This window comes from Nannospalax galili, unplaced genomic scaffold (assembly GCF_000622305.1).
Source record: "Nannospalax galili isolate Female #2095 unplaced genomic scaffold, S.galili_v1.0 scaffold217, whole genome shotgun sequence".
Classification (NCBI taxonomy): domain Eukaryota; kingdom Metazoa; phylum Chordata; class Mammalia; order Rodentia; family Spalacidae; genus Nannospalax; species Nannospalax galili.
In genome coordinates this window covers 1,666,049-1,690,139 of record NW_008340643.1, presented here as the reverse complement: position 1 = coordinate 1,690,139, position 24,091 = coordinate 1,666,049, and the positions used below count along the sequence as shown (strand labels likewise).

Below are 24,091 nucleotides of genomic sequence, written 5' to 3'. Positions count from 1 at the left end.
TGGCAGATTCCTTAGGTTTTGTAACTGTTACAGTGCAGGAAATAGGAAGGGGAGGGGGCATCTTGTGACTCCGGGGGAGTCGTGACCTCAGTGAATTGTAGTTCTCTGAGTTGATTGTGGTGATTACGTACAATGGAATTCTATTTTCTTAATGACAAGATTATCAAATCCTAGCTTAGAAAGGGACTTCGAGATCATGTGTTTCTTAGCCCTCGACTTTCTACCAGATCACAATCTAAACCACCCACGATGTTGCTGTGATGATACTATTCAAACTTGTAAAGTGCAGGGTTCCCACCGAGGAACCTAGCCACTGGGTCTCTAACTCGGCTGTGCTCCAAGTGTGTTGCACTGTCAAAATATGGGGATAGCCTGTGAATTGGTGCTGTGGTCCCTAATTGTGAGCCATGGTTCCACATTCCTCCAGTGGTGGGCTGATGGTGAAGCAGATTGGAGGATGTAGGACTTTCTGATGTTGGGCAGCAGTTTCAGCCTTCTCTGAGTGGCTGCATTCTCCACAGTCCCCTCCCCTGAGGTCCCAGGTAGGCATGGCATTGGCTTTGCCTCTGTGTTGGACTTAATTCTGGGGACAGGGGAGGTTTCTGTCATTTGCAGTTTCCAGTCATGGGAAGATTTATTCTCAAAAATGGAACTTCCTCCCTTGATGGCTAGCTATGGTCTTGACTCCACATATGGTCCTGGACACCCAGGCCATGATGTTGGCCCTTTCCCATTCTCAGAGATTTTCTATCTTTTTTTTTTTTTTAAAAAAATTACTCTTCTACAGCCCCCAGTGAACCTTTACCTGTGTCCTACAGGAAATGGAAAACACCTCATTGAACTTCTAGAGATAAAATCAGAGTCTGAGAAGTTAAAAATGAGAGGAGGTAGGAGAAGGAGTTAGGATTAAAGACCGAGAATATTTTTTAAAAGTTTATGCCATGCATGGTGGTTCATATCTGCAATCTCAGTGCTCATGAGGTGGAGGTGGGAGGATCATGAGTTCAGGGTCATCCTTTGCTACCTAATGAGTTCGAGTTCCAAGTTCAAGGCTACCTGGGGCTCTATGAGATCTGCCTCAAAACAAAATAGATGATTTTGTTGCTTAATAAAGCTTGGACATTCATCTTATACCATGGCACTGATAGGGCAGTCCCTTCATTTACATCTAATATCTTCTTAAGAACATGGCGTGGTAGTCATGACTTGGATTTGATATGAGTGAATAATGTAATAATACTAGATATTATAAAAGAGAAAAGTCTACATGAAGAACATAGTAATATGTAAACAGTACTCATTTCAAATTCAGTAAAGTCAATGCAATGTAATAGAATCTCTGGACCAAATAATGAATTCTCTCCTTCCCCTTCCCCAAGGGTAGTGAGGTAAGCAGGATGTCGGGGAATGGCCCTCAAGACTACACCTGAAATCTCCACAATGGTGAAGGTGACAAGCTATCACTCCAGTGATTATGCTTCATTGTATGGCATAGCTGACCTGAGAAGGGAGGTTATCCAGCTGGGCCTGATTGATTGCATGAGCCCTTAAGAGCAAAGAATGTTCTCTGCAGTGACACAGTGATACATGTGGGACAATAGCACAAAGTCTAATATTTGTGTCCTCAGATTTCAGAAGAATAAATTATGGGAAGAGTAATTCAAATAAATAACGATCCCAAACTCCCCAACTTTGGCAAAAGGCATAAACTTTCAGAATCAACTATAAAATCTATACAGAATAAACTTATAGAAATCTTTGTCAAGACATTTCACAATCAAACTTGTAAAAATTAATGGCAAGGAAAAAGCAGCAAAAGAGAAGTAACACTACCTATAAGGAAAGTGACAGTGCATTTGTCAGATAAGACCAGAGTTCAGGGACCTGGGGAGATGGCTCAGTGGGGTAAAGTGCTTGCTGTGCAATCATGAGGTCCTGAGTTTAGATTTCTAGTACTGGAGGAAGAGCCAGGGTTGATAGCATGCATCTCTAACCCCAGTGCTGATTGTAGGGTATGACAGATGGACAGATTCAAGGAGCTTGCTCGTTGGCCAGTCTGGCCAAAATGGAGAGCTGAAGGTTCAGGGAGAGACCCTGTCTTAAAAAATAATGTGGAGAAGGACTGAGAAGGACATTTAGTGTTATCCTTTTGGCCTTTACATATGCACGGGTTGGTGTGAAAACTCACGTGTTTCTCTCTCTCTCTCTCTCTCTCACACACACACACACACACATACACACACACACACACACACACAAGAAAAATAGCCATAGATCTCAAAAAGAAGTGTTCAGTTTTTTTTTTTTGTCTTTTTAAAACAGGGTCTCTCTGTAGCCCCAGCTGTCCTGGAACTCACTATGTAGACCAGGCTAGCCTTGAACTCACAGAGATCCACCTGCCTCTGCCTCCTGAGTGCTGGGATTAAAGGCATGTACCACCACGCCCGGCCGTGTTCAGTATTTTTAAGCATTCGGAGAAAAGAATGATCAACTTCAAATTCTACATCTGGTGAAAACATCCTTTAAGAATGAAAAGCTAGGCATAGTGACTCACACCTGTAATTCCAGCACTTGGGAGGTTGAGGCAGGAGGATCATCATGAATTTGAGGTCAGTCTGGGCTGCAGAGATAATACACCAGCCTGGGCTGTAGAGTATGAGTCTATCTCGGACAGAAAAAAAAAAAAAAAAAAAAAAAAAAAAAAAAAAAAAAAAAAAACACAAAAGGAATAAAAAATAAAAAAATTCACATGCAAAACAATCAAGAAAACTTATCAGTAGCAGACCTATTCTTAAATAATACCCAGAGAAAATTCTCTTAACAGAAAGGAAATGGTAACAGTGAACTTGGAACTTCAGGAAGGAAACAGTACATAGGTGAAAATAGGAGTATGTACAATGGGCTATTTTTCTCATGGCTTTTTACAAATCATGCTTGCAGGTTCAGGCAAAAGTGACAGTGTCACTCAGTGTGTTGTTCTTTCTCTTGTTAGGTAACATGCAGTAGAATACTGTTATGTGGTTGGGCAGTGGCAGTGAGCCATAGCTCCTGATCAGTCCCACGACTGCAAGGGAAAACAACTGCTACTCTACTGTTACTGGGTGATGATGTTTTGTAAGTCAAGTATATTAAATGTATTTTTGACTTATAATTCTAGTTTATGAGGTGTTTATTAGGAAATAAGTCAAGGAGCAAAATCAGAATTAAATGAGAGACAGACAAATCTACAATTAATTTGGGAACTCTAGCATCACTTTTCTCAGCATTTGACAGAATTACTATGTAGAAAACCATTAATGATCCAAAGAAATAAACAACATAATCAACCAAAAAGTTCTAATTGATGTTTATAGATTACTTCACCTGTAAGTAATATAAAACACATTCTTTTTAAGTATCCTTGAAACCTGCAGCAATTTAGACCATACCCTGGAGCATAAAGAACTAACCTCAACCTATTTAAAGGTCTTGAAATCATACAGTATGTTCTCTGGCTGTTATCAAACTGGAAGTCAATGACAGAAAGATAACAGAAAATCTCCAAACACTTAGAAATCAAATAACATACTTCCAGATAATTTGTGCCTCAGGCTGGGTTGGCTACTTAGAATAGTGTTTGGTTCACATTATCCAGTTAACAGATTTTAGCCACTGATATCTGATATAAATATTAAGATACTGAAAAGTTATTGGGGTTTGTCAGCTGGGCACTCTTAGATGCAGATGCTACAATACAGTTATGAATATCAAGTTTATTTGGAAGTCTGGAGGGCACACACTTGAGTGATAAAAGGGCAAAGGAATGAAGTAAACAGAGTTGTGATGCCCATCAGTCCCAGACTGCCTACCAAGGAGCTCCTGAGCAAAACCTGCCTTGAAGAAAAGGGGAGATGTTGGTCAATGGGTACAAAATGAATCCTAGAGATCTAATGTATAGCTTGGTGACACTAATAATAATGCATTGTATAGTACTTGAAATTTGCTAAGTGGTTAGATCTAAGTTGTTTTTGCCACAAAAGAAGGTAACAGAGGGAGGTTGTAAATATGTTAATTAGCTTGATGCTGATAAACATTTCATAATGTGTACATATAGAGAATAATCACATTGTACATCCTTTGCATCATTTTTTTTGGTCTTTTTGAGACAGTGTCTCCCTGTAGCTCCAGCTAGCCTAGAACTCGCTATGTAGACCAGGCTGGCCTCAAACTCCCAGAGATCCATCTGCCTCTGCCTCCCAAGTGCTGGGATTAAAGGCATGCACCACTACTTCTATAAATATTTTTCATTTGTCAACCACATGTCAGTAAAACTGGAAAAAGAATAGGCAAAAATGGTCCAGTCTTAGTACCGCCCCCCCATTATTAGTTAAGAGTGGTGGAGGGGCAGCTAGAGCAGAGCCACAGCTAAATAGAAAGCTGAGGCCCACACTGGAGGTTCAAGTTATCCCTGCAGGACACGTAGGCAGTGTGGTGCTAGGGCTACCAAGCAGACTTTTGGTTTTACTGTAGTTTCTTAAATCATAAGGGATTTGAAATAACAGGTGCCCATTATTACCCCCAAGCCTAGGAGTAGAGGTCATCATCTTTGTTTCACCAAGGAAGATGAGATGAGAAAATCTAAGGGAAGTTCTGGGACAGTGCAGCTGGATGTGACTGTCTCTTAAGGGCACTAAGGACAAAGTCCTTTTCTTTTTATATTGCCGTTCATTCTATGAGATCACCAGGTTTTTCCCTAGAAGATGAGAGGAGAGAGAGAGAGAGAGCGAGAGAGCGAGAGAGAGAGAGATTTCTGAGAGTCAGAGCACAGAAAACAAATGGGCTTGTCTGAGTTTGTAAGTCAAACCACATCCTGCCCTAGGGTTCAGGAAGCAGGTGGTCCCAGATGGAGACTCAGAACCCAGACAACTGTATGAACCCCACTCTCCTCAAAGCTCCAGGGCTGTGCTCAGTATGTTGGGACACTCTTTAACACTGAGCTTCTCTTCTATGAAGGCTGTCCGAATGATGCTGGTCTGAGTCCAGTTGTGGCTGCGTTGCAAATCAGCCACGCAACAGGTGGTCCTGCTGCAGCTCTCAGAGAAGTACTTTTCTGACTGTAGAACAAGTCCATGGTCAAGGTCTGAGATGGCAAGTGCAGGTTGCTATCATCAGTACAGTGGGGCCCTGCTGAAACCCCAAGAGGGATTATTTTTAAATATTATAGAAGAAAACAAATTAAAAAATGAATTTTTAATAATTGCTAGATGTATGATTATACCAGTCCTGACTATACTAAACTATAATTGGGATTGACCAAGTGTTAAATGCAAGCGTGTTCTTAGCTGGGCTGCGCGTGTGTGGATGGTATTTCATTGTCTGCAGTGTCATGAGGTATACTTTCTGACCAGATACATTTCATAGTAAAGAAATGACATCCTAAATCAACATGGACAGATGATGGCAAAAGCTACATTACAGCTGTTTAAAGCCATAAACATTATCAAGTGATAGCTGCTAAATTTATAGTCGTGCTGTATAGTGTTCGGACTTTCATGGGCACACTGGGAAAGGGATCAGGTTTATTGCTGCCACTCTGCAATTGCTGTCAAATAGCCTGGCTCATACAATTCAGTCTTTAGCAGTTTCCCTCAGCTGCCAAATCATGAGTGTGCACCCAGATTTTTTCTCACCAATATTTTCTTTTTTAATATTTAAAACAATTTTATTTATTATTTTTATTTTATGTGTATGAGTATATTGCCTGCATGTATGTGACCAACCTTCTTGGTAACTCTTTATATTTTATGTATTATTTTTATTTTATGTGTATGAATGTATTGCCTGCATGTATGTAAGAGCACCCATGTCATGCAATGCTGCGGAGGTCAGAAGAGGGCATCAAATTCCCCTGGAACTGGAGTTAAGGACAGTTCGCAGCCGCCATGTGGGTGCTGGGAATCCAACCCCGGTCCTCTGCAAGAGCAGTCAGTGCTCTTAACCACTGAGCCATCTCTCCAGCCCCCTCACCAATATTTTCTGTGGTTATTTAAATTTTTGGTAGTGCTAGGGATAGATCCCTGGCCCTGGCACATGGTAGATAAGACTTAAGCATCTTTGCTCCACCTCCAGCCCCTCTCCTCTGTCTTGAAATAACAATTGCCAGTTTGCCTGTAAGAAATACGTTGGCGGATATGAAATCAGTTTTAGCTACTATGGGTTAAATACATTAGGTTCTTGTGGCAGGTAGTGTGAATTCTTGAGAACGATTTGAATATGGAGGGACATCAGATTCAGGTGATTTCAAATGTCGAGGAATCATTTCTGCACATATTGATGTTTGTTCTAGGGACTGCTCTGTTATTCAGTTCAGAATGTCACATGACAGCTTATCTCTTTGGTGCATATAATCCAGGCAATTATAGTGTGAGCTTCTGCTGTCAGTGGTAGTTAAAAATCCATATACCTCCCTCCTTTTTTATAGACTCTGAGGTTTTTTTATTCAATTTAACTTATAAAACTTGAATTTGAATAGGTTCCATTAACATATATTTTTGAAGGTGACAGTCAGACCTAGGGTACTGCCAACTTAAAGCTGGACATAATCCCCAGCCCTCAACCTAGGTAAGAAATCCAATTTCAGGCCCTTTGCAATGCAGAGATCCAGCCCATTTATAAACAGCCCTTCTGTTAAGGTATTGCAGTTGAAAAGCCACAGTTCTCCAGTGTGTTATCTTGCTATCTAAATGGCACCCTTGATTGCAGTTCCACCTAGGGTGCACCTTATTGGGCTTCACAGGTTAATTGAAGCCACGGATTCATCATTTATTATACTGAAAGCCAAATGAGGATTCACTTTGCCAAAAACTATGTTTTTTTTTCCTTTTTATTTGAAGCTCACAAGTGAGTATAAAGGCATGACCATACTACAGACATTTTCCTTTTAACCAAACTTACTATAGGGCTGTGCTTGGCCTGTGGCACATACTTGCAGTCCTAGACTGCATTGTCACTGAGGTTTCTCTTGGTTTTGTAACCTCTTGTCTGTCCTCATGGCAGAGATTGGTCAGTGAGTCATGCCTTCCTATCACTTCCCAGTGGCTAGAATGGTCTTGGACTCATAGAACAAGAATTTTAAATATCCATTTGGTTTAATTGAATTTAATATACAATCCTTAAGACTAATCTGAAGTTTTGGAGTTATTAAATAGTCCACTTTTTAATAACATATAATTTATTTGCTTTGCCTGAGTGAGTGAATTATTTAAGTATAAGGGAAAGTTCTTTTCTTGAGTTGGCTCTTTCTAAGCTGGTGTGGCTTTCATTTCCATTTGATCACTGATTATAGTAAATGAGGAATGTGGGAAAGAGGCCTGCTGTGATCCAAAGGTTAAGATATCTGGATACTAGGTGTTTTGTAATATATTTCAGTCTGGAGCTGGTACTTGCTGGCTGGCCAAGGATCTGACTGCATGCGCATTTTAACAGTTTTTCTTTTAATCTTATGTTTTCTTATTTTTGAGAATTTTATACATTAATATCCCTTCCAGGCCCCTACGAGCTCCTCCCATCTCCTCCAACTCCAGCTCCCTCTCAATTTCTTGTTCTATTCTTTGATTATTATATACATATATATACACATATATATATACATATATATGTACATATATATGATGTATGGAGTCCATTTATTGGTGCTCATATGCACCTGTGTTTAGTTCTGCCCACTTGGGATTAAATAACCTTTCAGAGCTGGGTGTGGTGGCGCATGCCTGTAGTCCCAGCACTTGGGAGGCAGAGGCAGGCAGATCTCTGAGTTCAAGGCCAGCCTGGTCTACATAGTGAGTTCCAGGACAGCTGGGGCTACAGGGAGACCCTGCTTCAAAAAGACAAAAAAAAAAAAAACAAAAAAAAAACAAAATAACCTTTTAGGAAGCTAGTTGCTGGAGAAACTGATTCTCCACATTTTTAACTTTCAACTTGTATGAAGATCGACAAAGATGGTTGGCTATCAGTTTAAAGAAGAATGAATGAATTTGCATGTGATATTTTCATATTATTGATTTATAAACATGCACATTTAAAACTAAATTTTTCTCTTTGAAACATTAAGTTTTCACTTTCAACTTATTTCACTTCTTTGACACTGAAATTTAATGGTATATTGGGACAGTGTTGTTTTCTAGAATAAGTTCTGAAGTCTGGCCAAAAGGGCAGGTTGCTTTTTGAAAGCTCAGGTGATCTTTGTAAATTATTGAAAAAAACCCAAGTATTGTATGCATATTTCAGTCTACTATGGCCACACACACCTTAATTTCATTATATGAAATGTTATACGATAGTATGAGAATATAACCCACATCTAACCATTCACCATGTAGTTATATTAAATGTTACCGTTTTGACATCTGATCCTTTTAAAAATAAGTAGATTTATAGTTTCAGCTCAGAGATGTAGAGCTGCAAACATGTCCTTCCCACACTTGCAAGAAAAGAAATCAGACTGGAAATTAACAAAAGAACTGATTTCACAGAGAAAATGGCCATTTCAAAAATCTGGAGAGAGAGAGAGAGAGGGAGGGAGGGAGAGAGAGAGGAGAAGAGAAGAGAGAGGAGAGAGAGGAGAGAGAGAGAGAGAGAGATTGCTTTCTGAGACACAGGACAGAAATTCAGCATTTGCTGCCAGGGCAGAAGCCACGAGATGACATAGAAGTCATCAGGAAGAATAAGCTAGATGATGCGATGTTATGGCTGGAGGCTGAGTGTGGGCTGGCCCGGAGTGTGAGGCGCGCGCGCGCGCGCGTGTGTGTGTGTGTGTGTGTGTGTGTGTGTGTGTGTGTGTGTGTGTGTATGTGTGTGTGTGTAGGGGGGGTTTCAGCAGCTAGGGGAGGGGTTCTACCCCTTTGCAGACTTTCCTCCAGGAGCCTCACATGGCTGTTGTAGGGAGGGCTGGGGAAAGCCAGAGAAAGCTCTTGGTGCTAGTTCAGGAAATGTTGAGAAATCCACTGAGACCTTGCTCCCTTAATGAGCAAGTGGCTGGTTTCTGCAGAGGAACGACACAGCACAAGGACTCTGGTGAAATGGCACTGCAGCTGCTTGAAGAGAACTCGCCCAACCTCCACCCCTTCTGCTACCCCATGTCATCTTAAAAAAAAAAGTTTTGCTTTGCAGGGAGAAGGGCCTCAAGCAGAAGACAGACTTAACCCTGGGGAGAACCACTGCAGCTGGGGGATGCAGGTGGGATGCTATATCCCTGGAGGAAGAATAAAAACAGCTGTGGAAGCTATACACAGATCCACTGCATATACCAGATACAGAGACCTAGAGTATTCAAGAACCACCTCCTTCATCCTACCAAGTATGTCCTGAGGCTCCAAGGACAACAGCAGTGAAGGTTGCAGCAGGGAGAGCTGCAAGAGGCAGGCTCACTTTGGTGGCCTCCTACAAAAGGGAAGCCCCAGGTTGGAGAGATGTCTCAGCAATTAAAAACACTCGCTGTTCTTCCAGAGGACCTGGGTTTGATTCCCAGCACCCACATAGCAACTAACAAGCATCTGTAAACACCAGCTCCAGGGGTCAGACACCCTCTTCCTGGCTTCTGCTGGACATTGCATGTACATGGTGCACTTACATACCTGCAGGCAAAACAGCCATATACATAAAAACGTAAAAATAATAAAACATTTTAAAAAGGGAAGCCCCAATGCCAAGAGAGAGGGGCAACAAAAGATCACTAGAGGAATTTGAAGTTTCTGATGTCCATAGGAAAAAAAAAACCCCTTACCACTGCCCAACTCTATAACTGTTTAGATCAATACAAATCCCTACACCAAAGGCACATTTATCTCAACATCTACTACCCTTGTACAGGGTCGTACATTTTGTACGAATGTCCAGATTTCTACTCCAAATTGCAAGCTATGCCAAAAGGCAAGGAAAAGCAATCTGAAGACTGAAGGCAATTATGTACTAGGACCAGATGCAGATATGACATAGTTCTGTCCTCTGAGGACCCTTCAGGTGTCATCGGTTGCTGGGGATGCCAGTTTTGGATAGGCTGAGCTCTTAGAGAGCTTGAAGGCAAACAGAGGGCAGAGAGCATAACTACAGATGAGCTAAAAGTTAATTATAGCGAGTGAAACATGCAATGAAGAAATACAAGAGGGAAAAGCACAGAGTGGGTGGTGGGGTATGTGGGCTTGTTCAGTTGTCATCAGTGGAGAAGACCTCTTGGGGGAGGTGATGCTGGAGCTCACACGTGAATGATGAAGAGGGACCTGCCATTGATAAGAACTATCCAAGGACAGAGCAGCCAGTGCCAAGGTGGTGAGGCATGAACAAGGTTGGATCCCCCAGTATGATATGAATGCTTTCGAAAATACAAGTCCTGTGGGCACAGTGCTGGCAAGAGCAGTCTTGCATTTGTGTCACTGAACTGGCTAACCTGGGTGGGAAGAAGTAGTTGGTTTTATCCTGCTTACATAAATCTCTTTCTTTAAATGCATGTACAAATTACTCTTCTCTGCCCCCATTTGTGGGGAGGAGGAGAATTTATTAGAGCTTCTTTGTAACCACTGCATGACCTGGCAACAGTGAAAATGAATGTGAACTCGTAATTGTGAGTAGAAACTTCTTTTATCCAGTAATACTGTATTTCCTTTTTTCATAATTGTAAAGAAGGTACTTTGGCTCAGCTACTACTTCTTATTTTCTATCTCCTGCCCTAGGTAGTGGTCATTCCTACAGTACAAGTGGGAAAACAGAAGCCTGAGAAGTTACAATTGAAAATCTGTTAAAGGTTTACCTTAGAGTCTGTCGTTCTAACTTCCTAGGATTATACTGTAAGAACTATGAAGAAGAATCTCAATCTCTCTCTCTCTCTCTCTTCCTCTCTCTCCCCTCCTTCCCTTCCCCTTCCACTTCTCCCTTTTCCTCTCCCTTACCCTCTCCCCTCTCCTTCCTCTCCACGTCCCTTTCTCTTTCTCCCTTCCTCTGGGCTCATGTACCTCAGGCTGGCTTCAAACCTATTATGTAGCTGAAGCTAGCTTTGAGCTTCTGATCATTGATCCTCCTGCCTCCACCTCCCAAGTGCTGGGATTACAGGAATGTACAAATATGTCCAGCCCAAGGATCCTTAAAAGTGGAGGCCTTGGTAGAAAAAAAACCCTAAAAATCAAATATAGTAGTTGAATTCTTATCATTAGTCAGCCTTTGTTAAAGCATTGACTGCTAAAACTACCTAGGAACGTGGATTTAAGAAGTGCACTTGCTCATTTGTACTAAAAGCTTGAAGATAGGTGAAAGTGGATAGCTTAAATAGTTGGAACATCCCAATTCCCTCTGCTGGCTTACTACCGTGGATGTTATGTAATATTAATACAATTACTATATAATATTAATACTGTGATGGTTGTGTTGTCTGATGCTTTCCTACCCAGAACATCTTGGAAATCAGTTTTTGTGAATTCAGTATCTGTTAAGTAATTGGTACCAGCCTACTGTTTTATGGATGGCATTTTTTTTTTACCTGCTTAGATACAGGTCATACTTTTTCCTAATTAGTGGTTATTCTTTGAAAAGAAATGAGGTTTATTATAAATAACCATATTAAGGACACAACTGGAGGAGAACATTATGTTGGATGAAGAGGGTGATTATTGGCCAGGGATATAGCTCAGTGACAGCATATGCTTAGCATGTATGAGGCACTGAATTCCATTTCTACTACTACAGAGAAAGAAAGAAAAGGAAGGAAGGAAACTTTCTCATAAGCATCTTTTTTTTTTTCTTTTTGAGACAGGGTCTTCTTGTAGCCCCAGCTGTCCTGGAACTCACTATGTAGACCAGGCTGGCCTCGAACTCACAAAGATCCGCCTGCCTCTGTCTCCCAAGTGCTGGGATTAAAGGCGTGCACCACCACACTGGCATAAGCATCTTTTTTTATATACCAAAAGCTGATGATGTTTGGCAGTCAGGTTCATTGACAAAATACAACTTCGGTGGAGTGTCTTCCAGCCCATTGTAATTACCAAACACCTACCGTGGGCCTAGATCAGATATCTCTTTGGCTCATGAGATTGAATGATAGGAGAGGAAAAACAGCAAACCTTTATCCCATGCTTTCCTTCGACCAGGGAGTGAAGTAACTTGGCCAGGAAAACACAGATTCTAAGTGTCAGACCTGGATTTGAGCCTGTGGGTGGTTCAACTCTAGCCTGTGCTCTCTTGCCCCTAATTGTACCATGCTAGAGCATTGTCTGGGTGGCCTCGGAGATTTTTTTTTAAAGCCAAAGCAGACAGTAATTAATTAGCATGAGGGGTTCCTGAAGCTGTGAGGTTCTGAGAACCTACTGGGAATTTTGACTGAGCTTTGTGATAGGGTACTGTGAACTTATTTTTTTTTAAACATGCAGCCACATCTCAGTTGAAACCACGACTTCCTGTGGATGCTTTATGATGTTATTTGAGGAAGAGAAATAAGCATATGAATTTTAAAAAAGTTTCTTCAAGTATATTGATTTTTACAAATGGATGCAATTACTAATTCTCCTTAGTTCCAAGAAGTATTTATTCTGGTGTGCCTTCGTTCTGCATAAAGCTCCTTAATGCTGAAAGATTTTGTAGGTTCTGCTGCCTTGACTGTTGAGGACTTAAATGTGACTGATAGCTTTATGCATGCACAGTATTGCAAGTGTTGATGCTACCAGCACAAATGGAAAAATGTATCGTTTTAATTCAAACAACAGACTGGCTCTAGTTACTGACTTTCTTTACATTTAACCTGACCAGTCATATTTTCTGGGAGGGCAGGAAGGGAGTGAAGGGGATTGGGCCCTGCTGATTGGGCCCTGCTGTTTGGTGACAAGATCCCAGGGCACTGGGGGTATAGCTCAGAGTGGTAGAGCACTTGTCTAGCATATGAGTGGCCTTGACTTCCATCCCCAGCATCATATACACAAAAAGTTCCAAGAAAAAAAACTGCTTTGTGCCTTTGCAAAAAAGTTTTAATTATTTGTTTTTATTTTATGTGTATGAGTATTTTGCTTGCATGTGTGTAAGTGCACCCATGATGTGAAATACCCACAGAGGACAGAAGAGGGCGTTGGATTGCCTGGAATTGGAATTACAGATGGATGTTAGCTGCCATGCGGGTGCTGGGAAGCAAGGCTGGGTCCTGTGTAAGAGCATCCAGTGCTCCTAAGTGCTGAGCATTCTCTCTAGCTCCTGCAACATGCCTTTTGATGATGTCCTGCCACCTGTGAAGGGGAAAACAAAACTCCCACAGTATTCTAAAGCAAGGTAGTGGTATAGCCTAATTTGCCCAACATCTTAGTGTGCCTCTTCCTTGATGGGGGAAGGGGGTCTGCTCTTGAGTGTTGGGAGGGTCTGGGGAAGCTGAGATGCCACAGTTTTGAGATGCTTCCCAAAAGGATTACTGACCTCCTAGACCTCACCGTCTATCGCAGTCTTGGGGGCATCACTAGAATCACCTGAGGGAGTGACAGCTCAGAAAAATTCTCCATAGTAATCAGATTGAGATGTTTAAAGACAAGCTTTCTAGCATCCGAAGAGCTTCCTCTTTGACCTGAGCTACATGAGAAATCATACAAGCCACCCACTCAGAAGGAAGTTGAGTTCCTTATGACTGTATCCACATTGGCTTAAATCAGCAAGCGCATGACACAGGTGCACTTACATACAAAGGCAAAACATGCATATACAATTAAACACAGAGAGAGAGAGAGAGAGAGAGAGAGAGAGAGAGAGAGAGAGAGAGAAGAGGACAGGGGAGAGGGGAGGAGAGAGGAGGAACTTAATGGTTAGCTGGCTGACCAGCGTAGCATTAGCTGTCTGTGAAACCTCGTGGAGTGCATCTAGGGAAACCAGGGTCCAAATATGCAAAGGAGAAGTCATGATTATGAGAGCGGAATTGAAATTTTCATCAGGAATACTGAACATGTCATTTCAGCTTTCTCCTCTGCTCCGGGTCTGGGGGTTGCATGCGGGTGATAATGTGGAGAGCCTGGAGCAGCTGGAAAGGAAGCCTTGGTGTTGTCTTTGTTGTGACGGGACTTGAATTCCACACTGGAGGCTTTGCGGGTCATTCCTCTCATAGTATGACATTTTCTTTTTTGGTAACTGAGTTTCCCTAGCAAGTGGCTCTTCAACGTTTTCCTAAACTATACTATTAATCTTTTCCTGATGTCGGGTTGCAAGTTAAGATTTGGGGATTCATCTTCTCAATTTGTGAGCTTTTCCTGTCCTTAATTTGCAATCTTTTTTTTTTTAAGCCAAGTGTTGTCATTATTGTATTTGCGACATGTTTTGTTCTAACCTCAGGCCCTTACCTTTTCTAAGATTGAAAATGTAAGGGAGACTAACTATACTCGGGGGAAAAAGTTGGAACCCCTTTTTCTTATTTTCTGACAGTTATACAGTTTGAGACAGATTGCTTGTTGTCCTGAGTACTTCTGCCACAGGGAAGGTATGAACAGGGAAGCAGGGCTTCTAAGGATGATCAGCATGAGGGGTTTCTGGGAGGTTCCCACTTACATATTGTGGGTTCCATGGGATCAGGCTGTGTCTGTGCTAAGCCTATGGTCACTGTAGGTCAGCCAGTCCTCAAGGACAACCACTTGGTACCTGCCTATGACTCACACGCCTCTGACCTCAGTGACACAAATCACCTATGAAACAAACTGGAGGGAGCCCTTTTGCAGAGATAAAGATGAAAGCAGGCAGTGGGCATCTGTGGAGTGTGTACTATGTCCTAATGCTATTCTAGACCATCAGAGGCAAGCCTGGAGAAGGGACAGTTACAAACATGCCTTTTCTTCCTAATTGTAATGTGGATCCAGTATGCTATGGGAGCCCAAAGTGGGGAGATCAGGAGATTGAAGAGCCTGGGGCAGGCAGGCAGGAATGCCACCAGGTGAAGAGGATGGGCTAGAGTCACTAGGGAAGAGCAGTGGATTAGTCTAAGCTTAGAGACCTGGAGGGGGATGGAACAATTTGATGAGTACATAGAAATCAGCCTTGCCAATAAGATGGGAAGTTGAGAAGTAAGGTCAGGAGATGAGAGGGAGCTTGCAATGCCCAAATGGGGGAACACACTAGAGGAAGGATTTAAGTGGGCATGGGCCACCATCAGATGGGCCTGGAGGAAAAGTTTCTTCAACTTGTGATCTCTCTTGCTCTATACCTGCATTCCCTATAGCTTTTCAAACAATTTTATGAGATCTGATTTGCACACTGTAAAATGGACTCATTGGAAGTGTCTCAGTCACTAGATTTTAGTACATTTAGAGTTGGGTCACAGCCATCACGATCTAATTCTTTAACATTTCCATTGCTCCCAAAGGACACCTTGAACCCATTTACAGTCACTCCTCATGTTCCATCCTGAACTCTATCTAGGCAATCAGTTCTCTTTGTAATTTCTCTCTCTTTTTAACATTAAGGGGGATGTTTCCAATGAGTGTATTATTTACTTTAAGGAATGTCTTGGTCAAATTATAAACTCCCACTCTTGCTTCCCCAGCTGCTGCTCAGCCCATCCCCAGCAGCATGCTTCAGATTCATATAACAGGAACCTGTCTGGGGCTGTCTTAAACACATGTTTGCTATCTTACATAATTGGGAGGCTAGAGGAGGGTGGACTCCCGGGGCAGTATGATCAGCTGCTTGATGTGGCATCAGAAACCCTTGCTTTGGGGCCATCAAGATGGCTCAGCAGGTAAAATGCTTGCTATGCAAGCCTGACTATCTGAATTTGATCTCTCCATGGAATTTATGTAGAGGTGGAAGGAGAGAACTGACTCCACACACTTGTCATATGACCACCACATGAGCACTGTGATGATGTCCCCCCATCATACATGGGGTGGGGGTGGGGGGAGAAACCCTTGTTCACCATCACTCCTTCACTCCTCCAATGAATTGTTCTGGCATTAGTTGGCTTCCCTTGGCCATCAAATGGCTAGAGGATGGCAGTCATTGGTGATGGGGCCCTTTGTTTTCTTGTTCACAGCCTAGGTGGAGAGGTAGGTTTTTTTTTTTTTTAATTCTTTTTTCTTTCCTGCAGGCATATTGGATGAACTTAGCTCCTATTGTCCACCTAGACCAATGATTGACTTAGAATTGATTTGGCTGCCATTCCATAGCTGGCAATAGGTTCCACAAGGGATGGTGGGTACTTGTGACCAATGGTGGGCTGTATACATGTAGGAGGAACTGGATCTGCTGGCATAGGTGACCAGCAGTGCTCACTTTTATTGAGCAACAACGTTGAATTCTTTGGTCTTCATTTCCTTTTATCTGAAGCGTTTTATGTGTTGAACACAGTCAAGGTGGTAATCTGACTTTAAATTTGTTACATGTGGACAGGTAGACTCAATCTCAGTTCATCATAGGTCATAGTGACTGTGATCAGTGATCTCAATAGACTTGAGAATAGTAATACTATGTGAGCATTTCCCAAAATGTTTATTTATTTTTATTTTTAGGACCAGGCATGGTGGCACATGCCTTTAGTCCCAATAACTGGGAGGCAGAGGCAGGTAGATCTCTGTGAGATTGAGGCCAGCATGGTCTACATAGTGAGTTCTAGACCACCTGGGGCTACAGGGATACCCTGTCTCAAAAAGAGCAATTAAAAAAAAAATTTATGTGTATGTGTGTTTTGCCCGCATGTGTGTAAGTGCACCCATGCTGTGCAGTGCCTGCAGAGGTCAGAAGAGGGCATCAGATCCCTCCCATCAGAATGGGAGTTTCAGATGGTTGTTAACCACCTTGTGGGTGCTGAGAACCAAACCCAGGTCCTCTGCGAGAGCAGTTACAGTTCTTAACCACAGGGTCATCTCTCCAGCCCCCCAAATATTTATTTTATTTGTAATTATGTGTATGCATGTGTGTCTGTCTGCAGGTGAATACAAGCACCTGTGGAGACCAGAGGACGTCTCTGGAACTGGAGTTATAGGTGGTGGTTAGCCACCTGATGTGAGTGCTGGGAACTGAACTCAATTCCTCTGGAAGAGCAGTCTGAACCATCCCTTCAGCCCCCTATGTAAGCCTTTTTGAAGTCAATCCTAGACTTATGTCTTTAAAATCATCATCAGTACAGATCTCACTCCATTCAGGAGTTTCTGGTAGTGGTTAAGGAGTGCCCTGAGGTTTACTTTTGGACAGTTTAATAGCAGGGGCAATATCAAGGGGGATGCTAACATTAAAAATAATCTCAGTCATATCAGAAAAACCAGTGTGGGGGCTGGATCACCGATTAAGAGCACTGGCTGTTCTTTCAGAGGACCTGGGATTGGTTCTCAGCATCTGCATGGCAGCTAACAATACCCATAATTTCAATTCCAGGGGATCCAGTGCCCTTTTCTGGCCTCCATGTGTACTGCATGACATGGGTACAGTTACGTGTAGGGAAAACACTCAAACATGTAAAATAAAAATAAATCGAAAGAAAGAAAGAAAAACAGTATGCTGTAGGGTAGAACTAGTTAAATAGTAGAAATCCCTTGTATCTAGTTATTGAAATTTCTCCTTTGGAAAAATAAAATAAAATCCCTACTTTGAATATGTCAGTATTCCAGTTATTATATGAACTTGAAATTACCCAAAATTGTCTTTCTTTCAAGTATAATTCACACTTCACTAAGCCAAATAGACATTCTGCCAGTTTATTAGGATTTTATTTAATTCTGTTTTATATTTACTAAAAAAAGAAAAAAAAATCAAGGGAGGCCTTCACATTGCAAAGTCATTTATTTAATTATGAGCGGTAGTTTAGAATCGATTTCAGGGTGAGGTCTGTCCACAGGTAAGTAATGAACGTTCGTTGGTGTAGCTCTTAATGGTGAGAAGGGATGTTGAAGAAAGCAACCACCATGTGCCCCTTGTTTCCCCAGCATGTCTCCTGCTGGAGTCCTGGGTGGAGTGTCTCAGCTGTCTCAGATAATCTCCATTTTGCTGTTACTGCAGATTTAGTTTTCCAACTCTCTTCTTTTTCTGATGTTAATTATAACTTCTTCCCAATTAGGTGGCTCTTCCTCCTCTTTGGTTGTAAAGGTTCCACTCTCTCAAGTGCCAGAGATTGGATTAATTTTGAAAAATGGGTTTCACTTGATTTGTGACAGAACTAAGTGCAGAGAATTTAAATTAGAAAAAAAAAGCCACCAGTGTGAATGTGTAGTGGGAGGGGCAGGCGGGTTGGGTATGGACAGGATGCTTAGAATAATTCTGCTGCCAAGTGAATCAGAGAGGTTTGCAGTTCTCAAAGAGCAAGGAACTCACTCCTGCCTGGAGTGCCGACAGTCAGCCAGAAATCACCATTTCCTACTCCACAGAATGGAGCTTTCAACAGCCAAAGCCCTGAGCACCACAGACTTGTCTGAGAGTGTAAGTAGACCATACGTCCTCTTTGATTGTTCTTATGTCTGCATCTTTTGTCGCCTGTTGCCTGACAACTTTGTAAACCGGGAGGAAGACATGGGTTGGGGGGGAGTCTAGTCCTTAATCAGTTCTTCCATTTGGACCCAGGTCTTAGTTCTCTTGTTTGTGGTGAAAAGCCTTTGTCCTCCTAAGCCTTCCAAGCGACTGGGCGACTTATTTTGACGGAGTCCTGTTTGTGATAGCACTTGTAAGGATTTTCAGCTGCCTTATTAGAGAGTGTGCTCTCCTTCTCTAGTTGAGATCTGTGGCCGGCAGATGTGTTTTCCCTGAGGGACACTGTGCACAGACTGGCCCCATCTAGCAGGCCCCAGCAGGCATCCCCTTCGGCTGTAAGGGATCCCTGTTCTGAGTTGGGAGCAGGTAACTTTTCTGAGGCAGCTCGTAGATTTGGGAGTCTGAGGTGAGCCAGATGTGGAATCTGGCTTTCCTGTGGTGGTGAAAGCTAAAGAGGGTTGGGGAAGACAGTGAGTTGGGAATCAGTATAGAGAGTAAGTTTGTTGTCTGTCAGGACAACTGTCTGTTGCTAGATGCCAACCGAGGAATCAGGCCATGCTCAAATCCTTCCTTAGCTAGCTGTGTAGCCTTGGGTCACTAAGAAAACAAATCCTGCAAGTTTTCCTTTTTTCCGTCTGAAAATCTCCATCATCATAACTCTTCATAGGACTGCTGGAGTACTTGAAGTAATAAATAGGAAAACACCTGGCGCTCGCTTGTCTGACTCACAGTGCCATTCTCATAAGTACAGGCATTGCGTTGGGTCCTGTGGGATGCCACTGATCCTGCTAGCTGGCTTGTTTCTGGGTGGCCTTGGAAGGTTTTACGTTCTCTTGGTCAGCATCATAGGTTTGATCTTGGAGTTGGCCACTTGGCTTTGCTTAAGCCCATAGCTGTTGCTCTTTTGGTCACGGTCAGGTGGGTCGTGTTCCCCTCCCCCCCCCCGACCCCGTACTTAAAATAAGAAAACGAAATGACTAAGGTCCTGGGGAGAGAGTGTCAGTGGATCATAGGACTCACAGGGCCTAGGGACTCGAGTCAGAGGTCATGCCATGAGTCCTGGAGAGAGTGCTAATTTAGAAGTCTTTCTGGTTCAGCTTTGAGTTCTGAAACTACCCAGTACCTATATTCATTCACTCAGTGAGAGGAAGACAGAAACAAAATATAAACCTTGAAGAACACTGCTTAGCAATTCATCTAATTTCTGATTCAGAAGTACACTGCCACTGTGCCTTTCTGTTAGGTTGCTTCAGTCATCCCATTCGTGTTTTTAGGCAACTGCTCAGCACATGGATCAGTCCCCAACTGCTTTTCAACCAAGGGAGGTGGGCGTTTCCTAAAGCCTTGTTAATTAACCTCACTACGTGTTTTATGTTTGTTAGCTGTGAGTTAATTGCTAATGATAGTGTTCCCTTGCCAGTCAAGTTCTCTCAATTCTTTCCCTTTTTAAATGCCTTGTATTTCATCTCATATTTAAGCTTGGAATCCTTTGCCTTTAGCCAGCCAAGCTCCTCAGTTATTGCGTCAGTGAGCTGTAACAGAGCTAACTTTTATCTTTGATTTTGGAACCATCACCTGGCCACATGGTTTGCTGTGATGAAATAAAGTTATCTCTTATCTTAGGAACATCAAACCTTCTTTCATTGAAGTCCACATCCTCTTCCATGACTGGTTTTTGCCTACCTTCTCAGCTTTATCACAGTCACCTTCCTGCTTGGACATTACCTTCCACTGAAGTGACTTCCTACCGTGCCTAGCCCTGGCTGTGTTGCTTCCTGCCTTTGGGCACAGTCACTTGTGGCTTTCCATGTTAGGGATACCCTTTCTTTGGTTCCTTGCTTGGCTGGACTTTTCTTTCTGGTGCTGCTCGGAGCAGCCCTCCTGGGCTATCTTCTCTGAAGGCATTTCCTCTATCTTGTGCTTCCATGCCTATCACGTCACCGTACTTATTTCTTAGAGAGTCCTTGTAGCATAGCCTATAAAGATTTTGTTCCCTCATAGAATCACTCAACCCTTGCTATCTTCCCTGATGAGAATTTCAGCTCTCTTAAGGCAGAGGCCTTGTTTGTTTTATCCCTACTGTATACTCAACCCCTAACTCAGTTCTGAATGCATAGTAAATGAATGCTCAACAAATAGTTACTGCGGTTGATTCATTTAGTGGACAACTTTTAAGTAATTTGTAATTTCAAGCTGATCAAGACAGTTCTGTCCTTTCTGTGCTAGACCCTCCCCCACTCCTCATCCCCAGTCTGCATACATCAGAGTTTGGGCACTTTGGGAGCATTCCAGAGTCCAAGGCTCTGGTTCCCGCTCTGTAAGCCCTTTGTGGGTATCTCCACTCACTCTCTGTTTTCAGCATCATTTTTTTTTTGTTCTCAAAATGAAAACCACCTGTCTTCAGAGTGATTTGCTTAAAACAAATGCTTTATTTCTTTACCAAGGCCTTCCCCCCTTCTACCTTTCTCTATCTCTTGCCAAGAATAATGGGAAAAACCCTATTATCTTGGAAAGTGGTTTTCCCTCTGGTTAGAATCCAAAGCCAGATGATTTATCACCAAGTGTGCAGAGGCAGAGGCTTTTCCCTGCCTCGCTGTCTGCTCACAAATGCTAGTGGTTTGTTCTCCCTGAGACTTCAACTGGTCATAGGGTGGGCCAGCCCTGGTGTCTGCCTTTCTTTCTTCAAGTTTCTTTCCTACTAGCAAAGAACCTAGTTCAGGGCACCACTGAAATGGCAGCAAGGCTGGATTCATTGCCGAAGGGCACTTTGTGCCAGACTATTCATCGGCTTACTGAGACTTCACACTAGTTCCAGGGAGAGATAACGTGCCCCCACTTTAGAGTTGCCAAAATGGAGGCTCAGTGAAATTACGTGACTTGTTCCCAGACGCACAGGATTAGAACCACGTCAGTTTAGATTTCCAATCTATTTTTTGGCATACTTCGTGTTTCTTAGGTTTGTGTGTGTGTGTGTGTGTGTGTGTGTGTGTGTGTGTGTGTGCGTGTGTGTATGTGTGTGTGTGTGTGTGTGTGTAGGTATGTGGGGTATGTGTCTGCATGTGCAGGTAGAGGCCAGAGAACAATTTTGTGTCATTCCTAAGATACCATCCACCTTCTTTGTTGGAACAGAGTCCTTTATTGACCTTGAGCTCGCCAAGTAAGTTAGGCTGGCTGGCCCACCAGCAAGCTCCAGATATCTGCCCGTCTCTGTGTCCACTATGCTGGGATTACAAGCATGCACCACTGTGCCCAGCTGTTCTTAGGCCTTTTTTGACCATGCTTTGCAATTTAAACAGACTTCTGGTTGGTGATTCAGTCTACGTGTCTGTATATGTGCACACATGTCACTGAAATAAACTGTGATCAGAGTCTTCTAAACCTATTTTGTGACCCTCTGATTGATGGCAACTCAGTTTGAAAATAGTTTAAAAAATACTACTGTAGGTGATGTGTAAATTATGCTTACTTTGTCTCAAGACTTACATGATGCAAGCTACTTTAAAACAATTTTACAGCAGTGTAACATATATAAAATGCACATAGGCATATAGCTTGTTGAATTTTCACACACCAGAGCATGCCTGTGTAGCCAGCACCACATCAAAACATTGCACCGATTCCAGTTCCTTTGAATCAAGACAGAGGCGTGGAGTACAAGAGAAATGGAATCTGTCAGTTTCTTTTGACCTATGTGCACATGACTTATTTGCTGGACCCTCTCTTTGTTAAGGTCTGTGTTTTATGTTTCCAGTGATGGTGCTTGGCTGAAGTTGTAGATCTCACAATTGCTAAAGGAGCAGCATGTGGCCTCCCTAACAGCCATCAAAAACTGACACCAAATGAGGGGTGGGCTGAGAATGTGCCTAGTAAAATGTGGCTGAGGAAGAGCGGAGCACGGCAAGGCCCCACAGTTGAATATGGAAATATTTGGGTGTGAGAATTTATGGTCATAGTAATGGAGACTGACTTTCCTGAAATGGAGGTAGGGGAGGGGGAAAGCGAAAGAGGACTCGTGATTACAAGTCCCAAGTCCCTAGAGGTTAATGAGCATCTGGGTAAAATAAGGAATATTCACCTCTTCTAGTGAGTATTGACTTTTAACATAAACTGTTTTGGCATGATGAATAAAACTACTGATGATTCCTTGGAAAATAGATGCATCTCAGTAGAAAAGCAAGTCAGAGAAACTTCAGTATCATAATGTATGGGGCTCTGTAAGGTTGTCTTGGGGGAACACTCAACTGTACAGAATTCATTATAATGGAATACATGTGGAAACGAAGGGGAGTGTGCTTTTAAACACTGAGAACTAAGTTATAATGTGTTAATTAGTGAGAGGCTCATCTTGTACGGGTAAATTTTAGTCAAACTGAAATAGCCCTCCTGAACCAGGGGCTTTGGAATAATAAATCCTTTCATCTTTGTTGATTAGCTAAGTTCTAATTCATTGTTCACGCTTGCAAAATAGACTTTTAACTCTTACATATGGTGTGAGTTTCCTGGGTATATTCCACCTCTACAATTGGCTTGTGGCTTTGTGTTTAATTCTGCATGTCCTGACTGTATGTGTAAGAAAATCTTGAGAATTAAAGAAAAAGTCTCGGAACAAAGGGAAGAACTCTATCATGGATAGGGAGTGGCAGGTTCTGACTTACCTTTATTTCCTGTACATCCAGAGTCATGTCTGGCCAGAGGATTTGTTGAATGAAAAAGTGAGGACAGTTCTGGTGTACAGCTGCTGTCCTAGCACTAATATTGACAGTGGTCCTTGCACTCTCAAATGACCTGGTTCTTAGAGGTTCTGGTTTGCCTAAACAGATAAGAAAACTGGCACACAGAAACTAAGCTGCATCACTTTGAATGGTCAGTCAGCTAGTGAGATGTAGAAGTGGGGCTCTTTCCTATAAGTCTGACTCTAGGCTTAATCATTTAATCACTAATCACACAATGCTTTACAATTTAGAACTCTTTTTATTGTGTTGAAGATTTTTATACCCACTTTGTAATGGGTGATGTGATTCCCAGCTCAAAGGAAGGTAGGTAGGAAATCAGTAGTGTGGCATGGTCATGTGTCTGTGGTTTTATAGCTAGAAAAATGGGGTGGTAGATTCAAATCCAGCTCAGGTGTTCTGCCTCTGTGGTTGTTGGTAGATGTGCTTCTTGTCCAGATGTTCTCAGATAGCCAATGAGGTATGCTGTTTATAGAGGATCAGAGATTAGAGAGTCATCTGAAGACTCATTAGCTGGATGCAGGACTTCTCAGCCACTGTTGACCTCTTGGACCAGTTAAGTCTTTTTATTTGGGGAGGAGTGATCATTATCCTGAAGGATCATTAGCATCATGCTGGTCTCTACATGTGAAATGCTGATAACACAAGCTGTGACAAAAAGTTTCTGTAGACATTGCCAAATATCCCCGGGGGTGCACAGTTGCTCCAGATCAGAAACCACTAACCTAACGTAATAACAACTTTTAAAAGAGTAGAGACAACCTTGAAAATACTAGGCCTGTCTCTTTTCTTCAGTTTCTAAAGCGTCAGAAAAACCATTAAAAGACCACCAAAGGAGGGGGGGGGAGCGAGAGAGTGAGAGTGAGAGTGAGAGCGAGAGCGAGAGCGAGAGCGAGAGAGAGAGAGAGAGAGAGAGAGAGAGAGATTGAATT

General features: G+C 42.5%; 1 protein-coding gene across 4 annotated transcripts in view; it reads left to right on the top strand.

Moving 5' to 3' along the window:
- Sh3kbp1 (SH3 domain containing kinase binding protein 1) overlaps positions 1-24,091 on the top strand; it is a 390,661-nt gene that overhangs the window by 69,844 nt on the left and 296,726 nt on the right. The window contains exon 1 of one of the 4 annotated variants that reach the window (XM_029564789.1): positions 18,245-18,381. The exons of the other annotated variants lie outside the window; for them this stretch is intronic. Within the exon in view, the coding sequence (XP_029420649.1) occupies positions 18,331-18,381 (51 nt within the window). The 5' untranslated portion in view covers positions 18,245-18,330. Of the gene's footprint in view, positions 1-18,244; positions 18,382-24,091 lie in introns of those variants that run through there. 4 annotated transcript variants of the gene reach the window in all.